Source organism: Gavialis gangeticus, unplaced genomic scaffold (assembly GCF_001723915.1).
Source record: "Gavialis gangeticus isolate Ggan-Ray unplaced genomic scaffold, GavGan_comp1, whole genome shotgun sequence".
In the NCBI taxonomy this organism is placed as follows: domain Eukaryota; kingdom Metazoa; phylum Chordata; order Crocodylia; family Gavialidae; genus Gavialis; species Gavialis gangeticus.
Genome location: NW_017729011.1, coordinates 196582 through 215962, shown reverse-complemented (window position 1 = coordinate 215962; position 19381 = coordinate 196582). Strand labels below are relative to the sequence as shown.

The window sequence follows — 19381 nt, the reverse complement described above, 5'->3', positions numbered from 1 at the left end:
TGATGAGATTACAAGCTTGATTGATAAAGGGAATAGTGTTGATGCAATATATTTAGATTTCTGTAAGGCATTTGATTTTATATCACACACCACTTTGATTAAATAACTAGACCTACAGAAAATTAACATGACACACATTAAATTGATTAAAAACTGGCTAACCAACATGTTTCAGAAATATCTGTAAATGGGAAACTATCATTGTGAGGGTTGGAAAGCTCAGTTCTGCACTGTATGTTAATTCATCTTTTTTATCAATACACTTGAAGAAAACAAAACTTTCACTCATAAAGTTTGCAGATAAAACAAAGATTGGAAAGTGATAAGAAAGAGGACAGGCCACAAAGTCTCTTAGTAAACTGGGGACAAGCAGACAATACTCACTTTAAAATGGCCAAATATAAAATTATACATCCAGGAAGAAAAAAAGTAGGTCATATTTTGATGAGAATGGATTCATCCTGGAAAGCAGTGACTCTGAAAAAGAATCAGGATCATACCAAATAATCATCTGGATATGAACTTCAAGTGCAAAACTAACTAAAAAGCTAGTGCAAATGTTGGACGCATAGACAGAAGAATATTGAGCAGAACTAGGTGTTATGTTTGACTGCCACTGGAATACAGTGTCTATTTCTGCTGCTCACAGTTTTAGAAAGGCTGTTGAAAAAATGGAGAAGGTTCAGCAAAGAACCATGAAAATGATTAAAGGTTTGGAAAACAAGCCATTACAGCTAGAGATAGAAATTAAACATAAATCAGTATAAATGATCAGAAACTGGTTCAAATCTGTAACACAACGGAAGTTCAGTGCACATAAACAACTTTCAAAATGCCTGAAACTGGTTTAAGATAAATCTGGATGTACATAGTATCAGATTTAAGTGATTTAAGTTAAATCAGTTTATTGAAATTCTGTCCCAGATCCTCTAGATTCAAATAACTCACAGTCCCCCAGCATCCCAGGATGCTTTGCACCTCCCCTGCAAACCCTGCCTTGCAGGGTAGGCAGGCTAGCCTTGGCTCAAGGTGTCTGCTCCAGCCAAGCAGGGAGGCATGTTCTAATGCACCCCAGCTTCTGGCCTGAGCCACTACAGGCATGTGGCTGCATTTCCAGAATCAAAAGTGAATGTCTGTTAACTTGCTTATCAGTTCAACTTATGCAGCTTAGACTAACCTGTAAAGATTGAATCGATTCAACCCCGGGCTTTTTGATTGCTTGTACTTAGCCCAAAAGAAAGACTCTAGAATCTGAGTCTTTTCGCTTTTCAAACAGAAATGTATAGGGCAACTTGATGACAGTCTCAGAGTACCTACAAGAGAAACAAAACTCTAACAATGAGCTCCTCAATCTAGCAGATGAAAAGATCCAATGAAACAGACTCTAGATGCATTCAAACTAGAAACAAGATATAACAGTAAAGGTAGATAACCAATGGAACAACTTACTGATGCGTCTTGTAGAGTCTCCATCACTGGCAATCTATAAGATAAATCTGAATGTTTTCCTAGAAAATATGCTCTAATTCACAGAATTAATTCAGGCAAATCCTATGCCGTAGATATGGGAGGTCAGAACCAATGATCACGATGGTCCTTTCTGGCCCTGTAATCTATCAAATCATGAGTTTATTGCCCTAGGCACATACTTACCTCTACTAAAAGAAGCCAGGGTCAGAAAGTAGTGTAGTAGCTGGTATTCACTGTAGTGACCGTCATCAGGTTGCCTGCTTTGCTTAATACTATAGGTCTTCCCAGCACTTGTCTTGGAAGTAAATCTATTATGATGGGAATGATGGAGAATTTGCAGTGGGATTTCACTACAGTCCAAGGGAAATACTTGAAAAAAATGGCCAAAGAGCCTAAGTCTCATTTTTAAAAGTTACAGCGGTGCTCAGGATCTTAAGAATCACCAGAAATTAATGGAACTTATACTTTTCAGTCATTTCTGAAACTGGGAGTTGGGTGCCTTTGAACCTTTTACCCCAAAGCCTTATATCACCATCAGGCTCAGGATGGAGTATTCAGAGCCAGAACAGAATGTGTTCCAGTCTAAACTAGGGCTGCAGCAAAAGATAAGAGAATAGCAGTCTAGAAGATGGAACTGTTTTTATCTAGAGAATAAGCAACAAGTATGTAAGTTTCCTCTGTACTAACCCACCATCATGCCTCAATCCTAACCTGAAGGAAACATGATCTCTACAGCCCATACAGGTCTTGGCCTTCTGAGATTCCCGACAAAAACGGCCAACCTGAGCCATGTGCTGTGGGGGCTGCAACAAGGGCAGGTGTCCACTAAGAAAGTGGCCAGAAACTAGGCCATCCTTCACAGAGAACTCTACAAACCAGATGGACTTCCCCGCTAGGATACAATTAAACACCTCACTGGCTGCCCAAGGAGCCGCAGGGACAGAAAATGCAAGACCCTCCAGGTCTCCAAATGGAAAGTTTAGATTTGAGAAGTCCAGTACACACGCATGCACATGCATGCAAATTGCCACAGAGGGCTAATTAAACTGAAACCATGAATAAATGGTCCCTGAAATGGCAGGAGGTTACAGTTTAATAACCTGCCCACAATGTCATTAAAAATGCTCACTCTGGGAGAGTGTCTTTAGAGAAACTCATTTGCATACCATGACCTGCTACTGTGGGGACTTGGCAGCTGGAAAGGGAGTGTGTGCACACCAGAGCTGCCAGGATCAGCCTCGGCCTCCTCTCCGATTCTCACATCCTGCATATATCCCATACGCTGCTGCATCTGTGCATCTCGCGTTATGTTACTCTTACCCTCCTGCTCCCAACCCTGTAGTTGGCTTTAGTTGCTGTGAGTGACAGTTAGAAGGAGAGGAGTAGTGTGACAAATAGGATCCATTTGGACATATGCCTCACATGCCTGAAAATTTGTTTCTGAAGACATGCTCCACACATTATGTTTGGGGCAGTGTTTTCGAGTAGTTAGAACAGGACTCTTGGGTCTCAGCTCTGCCACCAGGACACAAAGATGCAGTCTTTTTCTCTGCACTTCAGTTTTCTCAGTGCCAACTGGGTTGGTCCCAACCTAACAGGAGGCAGAGGTGTTGTGAGGTGTTAGATCCAGGCCTGGGAGATTCTGCTCAGACAGAAAAGATTAGAGAGGTGTTAGGTAATTTTATTATTGAAGACGTTGCAAAATAGCACCAAATGACCTTTGTCCATTTTTCTCCTGATTGCCACGGGTTGTGCTAGGGAACAGTCAGAGTGCAGAATGCCAGAGTCAAGTGCCACGTCGGTGCACAGCATACCGGTGAGAGAACTGCCTGGAGGCCTGTTGCAGGAGACTGAATGCTGGGCCCACCATGGAGCCTCAGTTTGGTTCCAATCAGCTTTATCAGCTGACAGTTCTTCTTGGTCTCTGTCTACTTCCTGATGAGTGTATTCCTGCCTCAGGTTCCCAAATTAAACAAGTCCACTGGGTCTCTCCTGTCTGAGTTTTCTACCTGCTCACCTTCCAGAAACAGCAGCAACATAAATAAGCCTACACTAATATGGCATTGTGAGGTGCAGTGCAGCAAAGCAGCAGCTCCATTCCACCCAGATGTGGCTGTGCTTCAGTGAGTGCCCAAGCTAACTTGGGTGCCAGTTATCTTGAGGAACTGTGCAATGTAGACAGTCTCAGAGCTCAGGTTCACTCAGGGACTGGGCAGAAGATTGTGAATGTTGAGCCAGACAGTGGGACTGATAAATGCAGCACCACTCTCCTATGAGGAAGCTCCACCAGGAGTAGTGGGAAGTGGTGTTGCTGAGGACCCACACACTGCTGGAATGGCAGCTTTAAGCTGTCCTGTTTTTAAGAGGGCTGCAATTCTGGTTCACCCATATGCTCAACATTCAGAACTTGTGCCCAATCCCTAAGTGAACCTGAGCACAGGGACTATATCTATTCTGCATAGTTACTGGCACCCAAGTTAACCTTGCCCAGCCAGTCCCTACCAATGTAAACATGTGCTCACTGTTTCTGGACTCAACTGTATGTGTCTAAGGGCATATCCCCCCGTTCTTGGTGAAATACTCTAGGTTCCTTTCCCAGCCAACTTATATTTTAATTTGTATGTCCCCTGGAGAGAATCATTGGACAATGGAGAGGGTTACCAACACTAGGGCACTTCAGCCTGTAGCCTCACTGCAAAGCATGTGGATTTCAGACCTAGTTAAACTGAAGCCCGTTTTCTAGCTCATATCCTCTGCCAGGTTAACTAGCTAGACTTGGTGCACCACCAACCGTGGGTCACTGACTATCCACTGTGGATGGCAGCAGGGCTAAGGCTAAGGGTAAGAGGCTGTGTTCATGCAGCAAAGACATCTGGAACAGGAGAGGTTAATATGCTTCCTGCCCACACACACTGCATTAGAAATGGACTCACCTGGGAACGGGATGGGAGAGAATGACATTTTCTTCTTTGCTTCTCTTTCCCTTGCTACTCAGGGCTCCCTCCATGCTCCCACCAGTTCCACTTCTTGGCTTCTCATTATGTTCTTCTTCAGTCCTCTAAACCTTCCCCACCTCCAGTTCCTGGACTCCCCTGACCTCCCTCCATATCATTTCCTTTGTCTCCTGATGTCTTATCCAGTCCCATCTCCTGCCCTTTCCTCACTGTCCTCCTCTTCCCAAGAAGCTCTGCCTCCTGACCGTCTCCTACCCAAATCCTTTTCTCCTCTTGTTTTCTCAGGACTTTCTTCTGCATTCCCATTCTTAACCTCTCCTAGTCCAGAAGCAGCTACCAAGCTCCTCCTGTACTCACTACCATTCCCTATTCTTCACTGTCTATCAACCCTTACCTTATGGCTTCCTCACTTCTCCTGCCTCCTTTCAGCCTCCCTCTTTTCCTCAGCTCCTGATTCCCTGTCTCTTTATCTCAAGCTCTTCCTTCTCCACAGCTTCAATTCTTGCTTCCATCTCCCACACCCCCACTCCCAGGGCTTTATTAATGGGTTCCTAAGTTGTCCTCCCCTCTGAGATGATCCAATCCATTTGAACTAATTCCTTCTCTCAACTGGAGACTGCATTTCATCTCCATCGCTGCGGCACTTTGATGCTTCTTATCTTTTCTAATCCTGTTCTCTTCCTCTCTGGATCCCGCGGGGAGGAAGAAGCAAAAAGGGGGTCTCCCCTGCTCAGTGCATATGACCTATGACTCTCATTAAAAGAATCTTTTTCAAGCCAGACACTGCAAACCCGTCTCACTTGCGTCTTGGGTTGCAGGAGGGAGGTGGGGGGGGGAAAGCTATTTGGAGAAGCTGTCTCCATGACAACGCAAATTCCCATCAGAAAATGTGCACAGGTCACCTGTTTCCATGAAAGTTTCTCTCTTGATGTTTCCCCACTGCCTCTCCAACAGGTGCCAGGGGAGCAGGTGCCATTTTACTGTGCCAGCAAGGAAAAGTTAGCATATCTCCAATTTTGGGAAAGGCACCTGTGGGAACGCTGACTACTGACAACTGCAGAAGTCCACAGTCCTCTGCAATGGCATGCAAAAGGAAAAGAAGCTTGGGGTCCTGATGGCACATAGCAGAGGAGGAACAACAGCATGACACCTCTGAGGGCTCAAGAGCAAACTTGAGTTAGCTGACAAGCAAAAAGGAGCTGACTGGTGACAAGCCTGGTCCCTAGTCCCTGTTCACATCAAACCACACGATTTAACAAGCGTGGCTGGATCTACTCAGCACTGGCACAGGAATGGAAGAGCAGTCAGTGGGACTAAAGTGCTCAAAACAGAGCTGTACAGGGAGCCCAGGGCTGGAATAAAGAGAAAGCCAGCAGATGGGAATCAAGGAGCAATAACAGAGCTGTGTGGAGAGCCTAGGGCTGGAATAGCATGGAGGACGAGCAGGGCACTGGCATAAAGGACTGAAATAGCACAGGGACACTGGGGGTGGGGTGGAACTGTAGGTAGGAACTGAAGTGCCTTTACAGACGTGCCTGGAGAAGCTAGTACTGCTTTTACTTGCTGTAACAGTGGCTGAAGCAAGATATTATGCCACAGTCCCCTGTCCCTTGAGCAATGAAACAGGTAATGGGTGCATTTTCAACCGGTGTTACATACACCCTCCTCAGGGTACCGCTCCCCCAGATCATCATAGAATCATAGAAGTAGGGTCGGAAGGGACCTTGTAGATCTTCAAGTCCAACCGCCCGCCTGGGCGGGAGAAAAATTGGGCTCAAATGACTCCAGCCAGGTAGGCATCAAGCCTCTTCTTAAAGATCCCCAGGGTAGGAGCCAGCACCACTTCCCTAGGAAGTTGGTTCCAGATCCTAGCCGCCCTAACTGTGAAGTAGCTCTTGCGGATGTCTAATCTAAACCTACTCTCCAATAATTTGTGTCCATTATTCCTTGTCATGCCAGAGGGCGCTAGGGGAAACAGTGTCTCCCCCAAACCCTTCTGGTCCCCCCTAGTGAGTTTATAGACAGTCACTAGGTCCCCCCTCAGCCTTCTCTTGTGACCACATCTCAGTCCTACTAGCAGGGGGTGGGGATGGGTCAAACTTGGACAAAGCCCCCAAGGACCAAAGCAGAGGATAGAGTCATTCTGGTGTAAGCAGCCCTTGTGCCAGCCACAAACGAGAAGTGAAAATGGGGGAAACTGGTAGGGACAGTTGGGAATCCCAATGAGATTCTGCCTTCTTGACCCACTGTAACACATGCTGGTGTTGCCCTCTAGCACAAGTAGGCTATGGAGGTTTTCAGGGCACAAATTCATGACAGAGCAGCAAATGAAGCCCTGACTGACCACATCACTGACATAGCCTTGAGGGCCAATGATCTGGTCAAAGATCCAGGAGAGGGCCACGGCCTCTGGGTTCTGCTCTCATCTCCACTACCAACTGGCTCATAATCCTGGCCCAAAGTCACCTAAATCTCTCCGTGCACCCGTGTTTCCCAGCAGTATATGATGGCTACTTTCTTTCATAAAGTGCTTTGAGATCTATGAATGGGAAGTGCAACATAAGACTTCAGTAATTACTGGGGGTGAAAAGTGTGTGGGCCTGCTGTGTGCTGTCCTCCAACCAAAAGAATATTTGATCCTGGCCAAAGGCTCAGGAAATGGTAGGGAGATGACCTCTGATTTGATTTTCACCTCCACTTCACTCTAGGGACAATGAATAACTACTCGGATTGACAGCAGTGCTCTACCCCACATAAGGGGGTGTGCAATATAAACCCCAAAGCAATATATGTCTCTGACTTAAGATTCCCAACATGGATGCTACCTGGTGACACTGTGCACAGACCTGAGGTGTGGGGGAGCAATGCCTGAACAGACATTCCTGCCTTGCCAATTCAAAAGGGAAAGGCTGAGTTTAGGACGTCCCCTGTCCTCCATTTTTTCTGAACATGCATCATTCCCGAAAGCTGGATTTTTTTTTTTTTTTAACAGAAAGGCAGCTCTCTCATTAAAAGCTGCCAGGTGTTCCCAGCACAATCTGTGGCTCCCTTTTTAGCTCTAATGATTTCATCTCGCATGTGACAGATGCGCTCTTCAGGACCTTTCCTGGAGCAACACAACGTCATCTCTGCACCATCAAGCACCGATTTAACAAACCTGATGCTCCCCAGCCACCCCAACCCTCCTCCACACACACACATACACACACACATACTATGCCCACAACTTATCACAGGGTAGCAGACACACATCACTCATAGAAGAGCCAAAGAACTGGTCTCCTGCACTGATTACACTGCTGTCCTCTAGCACTGAACATTTCCAGGAAGAGGTGATAAGAGGGCTGAGCTACAAACACAAAACTGGAAGGTAGGTACTGTACCCTCCACATCCTCCACCAGTCTTCAAACCCCATACTTTTAGCAACAGGATGTGGGCACAAGTCAACAGACAGACTAACCCATTCATGGAGATAAGCACACCTCCTGCTGGCTACAGTAGGAATCTGCCCAAGCACTGAACAGAATAGAAAAAGCTGTTTCCCACAGCCCTTAACATACCCCACTGCAGATCGTGGGCTGGTGCTAGCGCTTGGGTATCAAATTTGCAGGGAAAAAACAGGCTGAAGATACTTTTCACAGTTTCCCACATGGCTGGGATTTTTGCCAGGACTGGGAAGTATATAAATAGCCATTTCAAGATGAGCAAATTCAAGTGCCTGCATTTGATGGCAGGATGCCACAGAAGAACATGTGCTCTGGCCTTTCCCAACTTCGAGCTAAGCTTCAGCATCCTACACAGGCCCCAAGGTCACAAGATGCTATCATCACAGTCTCCATTTATCACCATGAGCCAAGGCTGGCAACTACTGCTCAAGACAGGCCATAGGGAGGTGGTTCCTATCCTGCTCTGAACAAAGTTTAGAGACACTGATAATAGACTAGGTTTGACCCATTCTAGGATTTGCTTTCATTGTTGAGTTAAATCACAACAAAATGTAAATTTCATTTCCAACTGGGCTGTGCCCAGGGGTTTCTCTTTAAGGCTTCCTCCATCCCTGACCCCAACTCTCTCTCCATTCGGAAGCATACACTCCCACCTGAATCTGTATAAGTCATCAGAAGAGCCCTACATCTACCTTCAGGTCTCAGTGCCTGAGAACCTACTACAAGACCCACAAGGACTACAGCTCAGGACTGAGGTGCCCTAACAAGGCAAGGGTTAGCTAGGACTGGAACAGTAGTAGGGGCTGTAGGTCAGCCAAGGTGCACCAGTCCTGGGGCAGCCTAGAAATGTGACACAGACAGTGGTGCAGATCAGGACAGGAGCTAATTGTCTGAGCTATGGTGGGCAGTCTGCTTCCAGCCTGTCCTATAAATACTCTAGTGAGCCCATTCATACTAACAAAACTACTGAACATTTGCCCACTGTCAGCTAAGAGTCCCAGGGGTCTATATTGATATCTCAGACTTTTCCATACCTCTCTACTGCTTGATAACAGTTTCCTTGCTGGGTGCCAGATCCTTCTGCAGGGCACCAACCCAGTCTGCTCTGCCCTCATGTTTGTGAAGGGTGATAGATATTCCTGCTACCTGGATGACAAGAATGAGGGTGTAGCTTGCCCTTCAGGAAACAGCCCATCCCTAGGAAAAACCTTGGGCTGAGCTTGAAGAAAGAAAGTGCCTACATCTGACAGCTGAGAGGAGTTTGGGGAGGGTGGGTTGAGACACATAAGGAAGGTGAAGTGGAGAGTTCACAATACAGCTTGACAGAGAAATAGCAATGAAAGATGAATGGAGCAGCAGCTGCCCAGAAGACCATAGGTAAAGGGATCCACTCCCTCTCCATCACCCTACACCAGGATTCCACAATAATCACGACCACCTTCTGAAGGCAGAGGTACCTAAATGAATACTTCCTCAGATAACCTGCTGGGCAGCAGAGATCTCTAACATCCTGCCACATGCGCACAGAGCAAGGGCACACCGGGCCTGGGCAATCTTGAGGGAGAGATTTATGCTACAGACTTCTCATTCGCTGATCAACCAGTTGGAAATTGCTACCCAACTTCTTTGGAATAATTTGCAAGGAAGGTAGGGAATTGAAACTGACCGGTACAAGCAGATGTCAAGTTACAAGTAGATGTCTAATCCAGTAAGCGCTGGTATGCAACCAACACTTATGGCATTAGATTCCTAACCACTGGGGAGCACTTTCACATAGAAACCCAGCCATTGCATTGGTTGGGATGGCAAAACCTCATAAGTGTTATGAGGTGATAACCCATAACATCTATAGGAGTCAATGGCAGGAGAGGACCCATGTCCTTGTAAGTGAATAAGACATTATTATTGGTAAACTACCTCCTGCACCCAAAATAGCAGGAGATGATCTTAGGCTATGTGACCAAACACCAAGAATTACCAGAAGATAATGGCATCTATAAATTGCCAGTAGCATGAGAAGGCATGGCTAACATGCTGTGAATCTGAGACATTCCACATGCAATGGTCACTCACCTTGATATAAGTGTCAAGAGCTGGGTGAACCCGATTCACTGCCAGGTGGATAGACAAGGGTGTGGTGAATGGGAAGGTGGCCATGACCACATGGCTGGGAGCTGGAAAGGAAAAGATCTTGAAGCCAAACTTCTGGAAGAGCTGGATCATCTCCTCTGATGGCTTCTCCTCACCCTCACTCAGGATGCGCCCCACAGCATAGCGGCATTTCTCAGGCAGCACCTAAGCAAATAAATGAACAGGTGACATCAAGGAGGGAAAAAGGGCTGAAAAACATCTGAGCCAAGGTGGCCAAATTGTTCCACAATGACCTGCTGGACATGGGCAGGCAAAGGTTCCTCAGAAACCCAGCAGCTTTCTAACTTGCCAGGTGCTACAGCTGGACAAAGCACGAATGATGCATTGCAGCAAACTGGGGTGGGACAGAAACCAAAAAGCACCGCAGACTGCCAACCTGCCCCCTTACAAGCTTGGGCAAGGGAAAGCCAATCAGTTGACTTGTTTGTTCATTATGCTGATCCATAAACAATATCAATTCAATGACTCCAGAAAGAAAAACACTCAGGCAAATGCTAGGGGAATATCCATTATTTTATGTAAAGATAGTTGTAAATGAGAAGCTGGTGCAGTCCTTACTTGGGCAAAGGCATGGCACCTTGAAAACGAGTCTCCATGGAACTGGGCCAAGTAGAAGATTCTTCTATGGCCTCCCCAAGGTGGTTCATTTGTGAGCCAGGTCCCCCACCATGCTAGCAGAAACAGCACTTCATAAATATAGATCAATGAATCCTCACCACTCTGTGATGGGAAAGCAAGATCCCCATTTCACTGATGGGACCAAATGAGCTAAGAGTTAAAGGAACTCACCTACAACCATTGATCTCTGCTACCCAGTGTCAGCCAGAACCAGAGCTTGGAGCTCACACATCCTAGGCCTATTCAGATCATCTTTCTCTTCTAAGTCACAAAATGGCATTTAGCTTTACCCATTCCATAAAGCCAGGGGCCTGGGGTATAAGACTCAATTCTATTCTACTGCCACAAATTATTCTATTCTACTGCCTCTGTGTAACCATGAACAAGTCATGAGCTACTCTGTGCCTCAGTTTCACTATCTTTAAACTAAAAAGAGCACTCCTCCTTTCCCTTTGTGACAGCCCTCCCTTTGTGAGATCATTGGCTATTCATCTATCCAGAAAAGCCAAATGGGGCCGAATCAGTCATCACCAAACACCTTGCAATGCTGGCTATGAAACAGCAACAAGAGATTGATAGCCACTTCACAGGCTCCTTGCTCCTATCTACACATCAAGAACCATTCAGTGGCTCCTTTAACATATGTGGGCACTCCCATGTTAGGAATCTGCTGGCTGTATATTAAACAAGCTCTTGAAGTTTCTAAGGCCACAGTCCTGAGCTAGCAATTCCATCTAATCTACAAGCTATCACTTAATTGGCCTGCTTTACTGCACCCACTGATTGGTGTATTCAATTGACCTGCGGGATTTGGGCTAATGTATTTTCAAACCTCCCTACACAGGCAGAATCCAGACGGAGGGTGGGACCTGTTCCTCTGCGGATGGAAGGTGGCCAACATAGGGTTGTGAGCAGCAAAGTAATGTCATTGTACCAAGCTGGCACTTGGTATGGGTGCACAGTGAACATGACTTATACTGATCTGGTTTCTATGGGGACCAAATTCAGCTCAGTATAAGTGGGTGCAACTCACCATGAAGCCAGTTATGGCATTTGTGCCCACATCAAAGAGGAATCTGGACCCATGAGTGGTGGGGAGAGACCCAGAACCAGTTAAACAGCATGGGAGAGATTCTTCTTAGTTGCTTTTGCTACTCTGATCATTTATTTTGTACCCCCCCCCCGGCTACCACAGACCAAAGTGGGAATGTGACAGATATGGGTGAGCTACTCAGGCATGGAGCACATAGTATAGAGTCCAAATCTGTCCCCTTCCTGGTAGTCAGCTTTAGTCACTATTTTTTTAAAATATAGCACTGTTCAGATACAAACTTCTCTCAGCTTGGCTGTTTCCACAGCTCCTTACCAACACTGCTCAGCCCACACGCTGGATCCTTCCTATCTTGCTCTCTAGCCCATCCCATTTCCCTGTTGTTCAAAGTGGGTAAAGAATCCCATCCCCTCCCAGCCAGTGCCCGGGCCTTCCAGACTGATCCTTGTAGCCTGCTAGACAATGTCATATACTTCAGTTTTACAGTCAACTTCCCTCTGACAGATCAGTAACATCACTGATTAAGTTCTCAATGAATTTGGCTCAGAGCCTTACTACACCACCCAGAATTTGGGCCCCAAAATGTCAGCACATCATATACACACAACCATCCCATAGGAAACTGTGGGGCGCCAGAAAAAAAGCCCTCTAATTTGACTAAAATGGAAAGAGAAAAACATTCACTCTTTGCAGATGACAAGCAAAAACTCTTGGTGCAAACTCAAGCTCTCAAAAAATTGAGCACCGCTTTAAATAAGTCCAAGACAAGCAGTAATATCCCTCAGTTTACAAGAGAAGGAACCAAGGCACGGAGCAGCTGGGGTTGGCTCAAGGATCATACCCAGAGTCAGTGGCAGGGTTAGGGAAGGACCTTGGGCATCCTGCCACGCCAGCCAGAAGGCCAGCCTGCCTCTCCTTGGTGGAGGCTTCCCCTCAGCTGGTCCGCAATGACCTCTCAGCTCACGTGTAAGGAAAACAGAGAGGTTAAGGTCCTGACCAGGGAGTCAAGCTTGAAAGAACCAGACAAAACAAACTGTTGACTGCCTCCTATCTTGGAGACTTCCATTGCCCCAGTCCCTGGCGTGTGCGAGTATCTCCCAATCTCTAATGTGGTTACCTCTCCACACTCCCTGAAGGCAGGAAAATGCAGTTATCTGTTTCACAGATGGGAAATTGAGGCACAAAAAGGGTGTGTGACTTGCCCGAGGTTCCTCTGAATCTGCAGAGGAGCAGATAACTCAATCCGGGTCTCCTGCATCCCAGCCTAGTGCCCTGCCTCCCAAACTGTCTTTCTAGAGCTCCTCACCCTCCTGAGGCTCTGCTCAGCAAAGCTGCCTCGCAGCACTCCTTCTGGGGAAGCCTGTCCAACCTAGCCCTCCTCAGCCAGGGGAACTGTGGCCATGAACAAAGGGCTTCCAAGAGAGAGGGAGCATCACTACCACAAAGGTCTATCTCAACCACAGTCTAGCCTGCTCCAGCTGGTTGTTTCCAAGCTCTGTGTCTTTGTTAGACAAAGCAAGATCACTATCAAAGGCTGCAGCCAGAGCATCAACTACAAAGAACCAAGCGAGCGGCGTTCTGCCACTCGCTAGACCCAGGGGTAGCCGCTCTAGAGCCACTCTCACCCAGGCAGCATCCACAGGATGACAGACCCCTTATCAAACTCCTTGCTTCCTCCATTAACAGGACTAGAATTTACTGGTGGTTACATTGCTGTGTGCCTGTTGCAAAAGTGGCTGGAGAACTCAGCTAAGCTGGCCGACTCTGGAAAAGGAAACCTGGGTGCAGGCTGCTGGGTGGAAGGTAAATGGAGTATAAAAGGGGCGGCCTAAGCTTGGTGAGCGGCAGAGACAGTTTGCCCTTCACCTGGGAGAAAGCTGGGTGAACTGTAGGATTCAGCAGAGTCCATGAAAGGAAAGTGCCTACAACACACAGGCACAAAATACCTCCCAGCGAGACTGACTTGGTACCAGCATGGCTCCCATCACCACAGCCTCTCAGCAACTCCCAGGTGGTTAAAAATAGAAACAACAGCAATCTGTCTCTTCTGCTTCTTTTTCAACTCATAGGAGAAGAAGCTGGATTGGCATTTGTGCAAGTGCATGAGAAGGGCGGTGTGGGTACAAGAAGACCTCACTGAAGTGAAGCTAGGTCCTGCTGATGGGCTGGACCCTCTCACCATGTCCTGTAGCCATGGTACAACCCCCAGGAAGCTCCATCACCTGCACCAATGAGCCCCCATCTCTTGGCTGACGGTGTCATTTCCCAAAGGAAATGACGGGTCCTGAGGAGCCATCGGCACCGAGCAGAGTGGGTCTCTGAGGTAACCCGGTTGCTCCTGTGGAGAAGAGGTTCCCAACCCCTGGGCCACAGCCTGATACTGGGCCACGATGGCTTGGCTGCTGGACCAGCAGTCCAGAAGTGACCGGCATACTGCGGACCGGCAGCCATATACTGAGTATAAAAAAGGATTGGCTGCCAGTCCGCAGTATGCCAGTCACTCAGTATGCTGGTCCACAGTTTGCCGGTCTGCGGTCACTTCCAGTCCATGGTTTGCCGGTCCGTGGTCTAAAAAGGTTGGGAACCACTGAAGTAGAGTATTCCCTCTTCTCCCACTGCTGTCCTCTGAGTACTGTGCTTCTGTGTCTGGGGAGGGGCGTGCTTGGACACAACAATGCCCACAGCAGTAGCAGAGGAGATAACAGTGCTTCATCCGCTCTTACACCCCTGGCTTTCTGGGTCATCACCGTGTTCCCCTCTAAGCACTGCCATTCCAAAATCTTAGGGAATGGACCACGACAGCACCAGCCCTAACTGACCATCAGATGGGAAGGGGAGGCAAAAAGGCCAGGCAGCCAAGGCTGACAGGGCAATAGAGGCCATGCCCTCCTCCATCTGCAGAGATGTTTCTACTGTCAGCCTGCTCTAATCAGGTTCTTATACGGACTTCCTCGCTGCAGTGTCTCAGCCCCTTCCAGAAGGCACTGCCATTTGGGTTTCCCTTCCCAAGGCCAAACCATGGGTCTATTTATTCCAAATGTTTAAGTCATTTAATACATCACCCATTGCGCTACATATGTGTGGGGAGTGGAGGGGTGGCAGAGCAGCACACCTTGCACCAGGGGCAGAAGGTGCTGCTGAGGATGCAGGGTCTTAGCTCTTGAGGGGCTTGTGCCACTGCTCTGCCTCCCGAGCAAACCACCTTTCCCCTTGCAGAGGGCAACTGTATGATGCCCAAGAAGCACAGCTGCTCTCTGGGGTCCTGGTCCCAGAGCTAGAGACAAACTTTTAGGGTTGAGGTAAAACTAGAGAGGGGGGAAATTGGCACTGTTCTCAGGCCAGAGGTACTAAGATATAAAAAAAGGAAGAAGAGCTGGTGGACAAGGCAGGGGTGAAGAGAGACAAAAGGCAAGGGAGAGAACTTTGCTAAAAGTAAAGTCTGCAACAATACTGGAAGAAGCTTGGAAAGCAACCAAATTACAGCCACAAATCTCTGCCCTGACTGCAGCGTTGGACAAGACTGCACTTCATTTTTCTACTTAAGACGCTGCTGTTATCAAGGTTTACCCATAATGGTAAATTCCTCTGAGCTCCTCTGTCTATACCTGGAGAAACAAGGCAGGAAGCCCCCAAAGGCCCCTTTGCTTAATGACTCTGGGGAAGCTGTTCCTCAAAGCTCATCTGTTCAAATCAATGCTTTGACAAATGGCTTGAGATAGGAAGAAAAAGAGAGAGATGGGGAGAGAGAGAGAGGAAGAGTTCAGGCAGAGAGTGAGAGAGGAGGCAGGCTCAGCAGAAAGGAGAGAGGTAGCCAGCGTGTTCAAATGATTGAAGAAAACCAACGGACCGGGGAAACAAGGAGCCCTTCATTCTCTCACAGTCCACACAGATGTCTGTGTCCATGGCTAGCTAAGGCATGTACTTCTCAATCACATAAAGGAGGGAATCCTACAGACGCTTGAAAAAACCATCAGTCAAACACCTGACATTTCCCTGCTCCCCCTCTCAGCCAAGCAAACTCACGCTCGTCCTTCAACTGTTTCTCAGATCCTCAACATCTCCTCCTGCAGCCCCACATACCACTTTGCATTCTGCCGTCCTACAGGCAGACAGGTCCATTTTGGGAATGCGATGCCTCCAGGAGACCCATATGCCACAGTGGCAGGATCACTTGTTCCCTGACAACACAGGGGCATGCCAGACTACAGAGAGAAGCCATGAAGGCAGAATTCTCCACTGGCCACCACAGGAAACCTGGCTGTTCAAGGTGGTAGGAGATGAGGCTCTTTTGCCTCTGGATCACTCCTCCAAATGCAGACCAAGAGCAACTAAAATTGAGGCCTCATGGTTGGTGGCTCTTCCATGGATAGAGGTGGTGACAGTACTCCTGGGCAGCTCTGCCATTGTGCCTCAGTTGTGACTTGGACAGCGTTATGGGATACTTCCTAATGAGCTTGCAAACCTACCCTACAACCCTCATAGCAATCTGTGTCATCAATACAGCGGAGATGTCCAGGACCAGCTGGGCCATAGAGGAAGCAGTACCCCACATGGCCGTCCAGGTCACATCGGAGGAACAGTGGCAGAGCTGCACAGGAACAGCTGCCATTTATGCTGCCCTTGTCTCCAGAGCCAGGCTCTCAGCACCTTCCAGAAGCATGGAAGTCACTGCGCTTGGAAAGCAGAGACAGCATCTTTGCTTTCCTGATCCTTTAATTGCAATTCGCTTGGGGCTGCATGCTGAGCCCTGGAAACTCATACCACCCAAGGGGGACAAAACTTGCCACAGGCTGCTTAACCAAGCATTAACATTGGCCACAGAGATATTCTGCTGAAGCCTAACTACAATTCCTATTAATTAGACCTCAGTGGGGGTGACAGGAGTCAGGAGAGAAGGTGCAAATCAAAACAATGTGTTATCATGTACATTCTCCAATCTCTGTCTGATACAAAAAACCAAAGGCCAGCTGGGAGGTTAGTAATTATGGCAGCTCCACCCTCAGGACCTCCGTAGGATACAGACATGAGGGACAGGAGCAGCAAGCCCAGCAAGCTCAGCTCCCATGTGATGTTAGCAAAGGGGGGAAGGCTGAAGGGCGGAGCAGCACGTGTCCTGGCCCCCCATTAGCTCAGCCAGCAGGGTCTCCAGAGCAGGCTTTGCACTCCCCTGCGTTGGGTGCTGTTGCGCTCCTCCACACTGCATGTCGCTACACCCCAGACAAATCCACCCCGGAGTCAGTGGAGGGAGCTTTCCCCTCCCTCTATGCTCTGCCCCTCACTGCTTTGCCTCTAAATTCCACCTTCAATTTTGCTCCCTCTCCCTTTGGATTTCAGCTGATGCCAAGCCTGCGCATCCTCCTGTGGCATGCAGGACTCCTTGCCTTTCCTTCCCCTCACGCCCACACACACATAGATATGCACTTTGATGCTGAAGCGCAAAGATTTTTTTTTTAAAAAGCAGAAATAACTGGGCAAAAATTCTCTCAGAAGCAACAATCTCGCCCAACAGAGCAGAGACCTGGTTCAAACAACACACTGCTGCCCCCACGTGGCAGAAGAAGAAGCTGCATGCAACCCTCACCAAGGGTCTTTCAAGATCATACTTCTTCAAAGAGTAGAAAGGACCCCAAACCATGAGCGAGAGAAAGATCAGTGAAAACAGAGCACCCTGTGTATCCAGTGGCTGTAATAAAGAGATGAACAACTACGAAGATTCATATATAAACTGTGCAAATCCTGAGCCACCTATGGATTCAGCGTTGCCACCCTACTGCCTCTCTCAGCCAACTTTATGGCAAGAGCAGAATTCATCAGCCCCTTCTGCTCCAAACTACCTCCTTTCTTACCTGTTCCAGTCTTTTTTTTTAATAACTGTAGCAGAAGGAGCGCTGCTCCACCCTTCACAGAGAAGCTGCTTCTCCTATGCTCAATACTTACCCGTGGACTCCAAAGGGAAGCCAGTAAACACACCAGTGCATCCAGACTGACAGAGCTAAGGAAGTACACAAGGAGAAACAAATCCTCCAAGCTGGGTTCCCAGTGTGAAAGATGTAACCCCTAGGAAGAAAGGAGAAGAATGGAGAGCTGCAACTAGGGATTCTGGACTGAAAACTGAACCAAGGAACAGTTAAGCCAAAACAGGACAGGAAGTTTGGTAATGATGAGAGCTATCTGACTAGCACAGGTGCCCAGAGGGTGGTGGAAACATTGCTCCTCAAATCGCATCGTAGTGGACAAAACAGTGGACAAGAATGTCCTATACAGACCCCTGTAGCAGTGAGTGAGATTAGTGGTGCTCGACCTTCTGGCTGCACAGAACAAATGAGCAACGCAGGGCTGATCCATAAGCTGGATGTCAGGGGCAGGGTCAATCTGCAGGACAGAGACAGCATAGAGTCGGCAGGCAGGATTGGTCCATGGGTGCAATGTGGTACGTTAGCCTACCCCTGTGCGCTGGCATAATCTGGTGGCTGGGGCCATGCCATCCAACCTGTGGGACTCCTGCAGGTCTGGAAGTTTGGCAGCAGGGGAGCAGTGACAGGATTAGTTGTTGCTGCTCTGGAAGTCATGGCAATTAATGCTGCCACTGCTCCCCCTCCCACCGAACTTCCAGACCCATGTGGAGCCCCACAGGTCAGATGAAATGATGATTGTTCCTATTTATTACGAGGATTTAAGTGCTGATAACAGACCTGGCAGGATGTAAGGAGCAAAAGTGTAGGTCTTATATATGGGGAATAATGGAAAGAAAACCTCTTCATAGCTGTTGCTGAAGGAATCTCAGTCGTGATTCAGATTGCCGCTTTAAGAAGAGACAAAATAGCATTTCAGCAGATACAGGAAGAAGCTCCAGGGAAACAAAGGCACACTTTCACTTCCCCTTATCTCAATGTTTTTAGTTTCTTTTTCAAGGCCAATATAACAAAGATAAACACCAGGCAAAGAAAATTAATCTAGGTCCAGAAAACATTTCATTAAACAAAACAGAAAATCACTAGTGGTGCAAGCAAGGCAGCCCTGAGCGCTCATTAGGATTTGTTTTCTGGGGATTTATTTTCCATTCTAAGCGACTTGAGCTTGCATTTCCTCCGAGACTGCCAATGAATTCAGTACTGTAGTGCTGTCCCACGTCCACCAGGTGGCAAAGCCAGCCCACAATTGAGATGGGAAATGCCAGGTTTTAATCAGTAAGGGTCAACCACTTATTTCCAGGCAAATGGACAGAACAGTATCAAACTCCCCCATGAACATTTTGAAAGTATTAGGTGGGGACTAGGGGAGGTATAAGGGTCAGAGGACGAAGGTTACATACTTAGCGTTTGCACTACAGAACTTTGTCTTCTGTAAGACCTAACAAAGGAAGGAAGGCCCATCCAAGCCAAACGGACTAGCACATTGGTATTCATATCTAAGGGCACACAAAAGAAAAATGCAGCCGACAGGGCTGTGCAAAGTTTTGGGTGATGATTCAATTCAGAGGAGATTCGGCTCGATTCGGTGGCCGAATGTCCAAATCCAAATCAAATCAGGGGACCAATTCAAAGGAGACCTTTGATGATTCGGGCAATCCTTGCTGCAGCCACTCCGAGCTGGTAAGTACTAGGGGCGGAGGAGGGAGGGCTGGGGGAGGGGATTATGGGGGGACCCCTGTCAGCCCCCCCACCCCCGCCCACTCCCCCACCCTCCACCC

At 47.8% G+C, this 19381-nt stretch overlaps 1 protein-coding gene across 1 annotated transcript in view; it reads right to left on the bottom strand.

The window, feature by feature from the left end:
- Nucleotides 1–19381, bottom strand: part of TEX264 (testis expressed 264) — a 165213-nt gene that overhangs the window by 117715 nt on the left and 28117 nt on the right. Inside the window, exon 4 of the mRNA XM_019510324.1 lies at nucleotides 9945–10166. Coding sequence (XP_019365869.1) covers nucleotides 9945–10166 — 222 coding nt within the window. The remainder of the gene's footprint in view (nucleotides 1–9944; nucleotides 10167–19381) is intronic.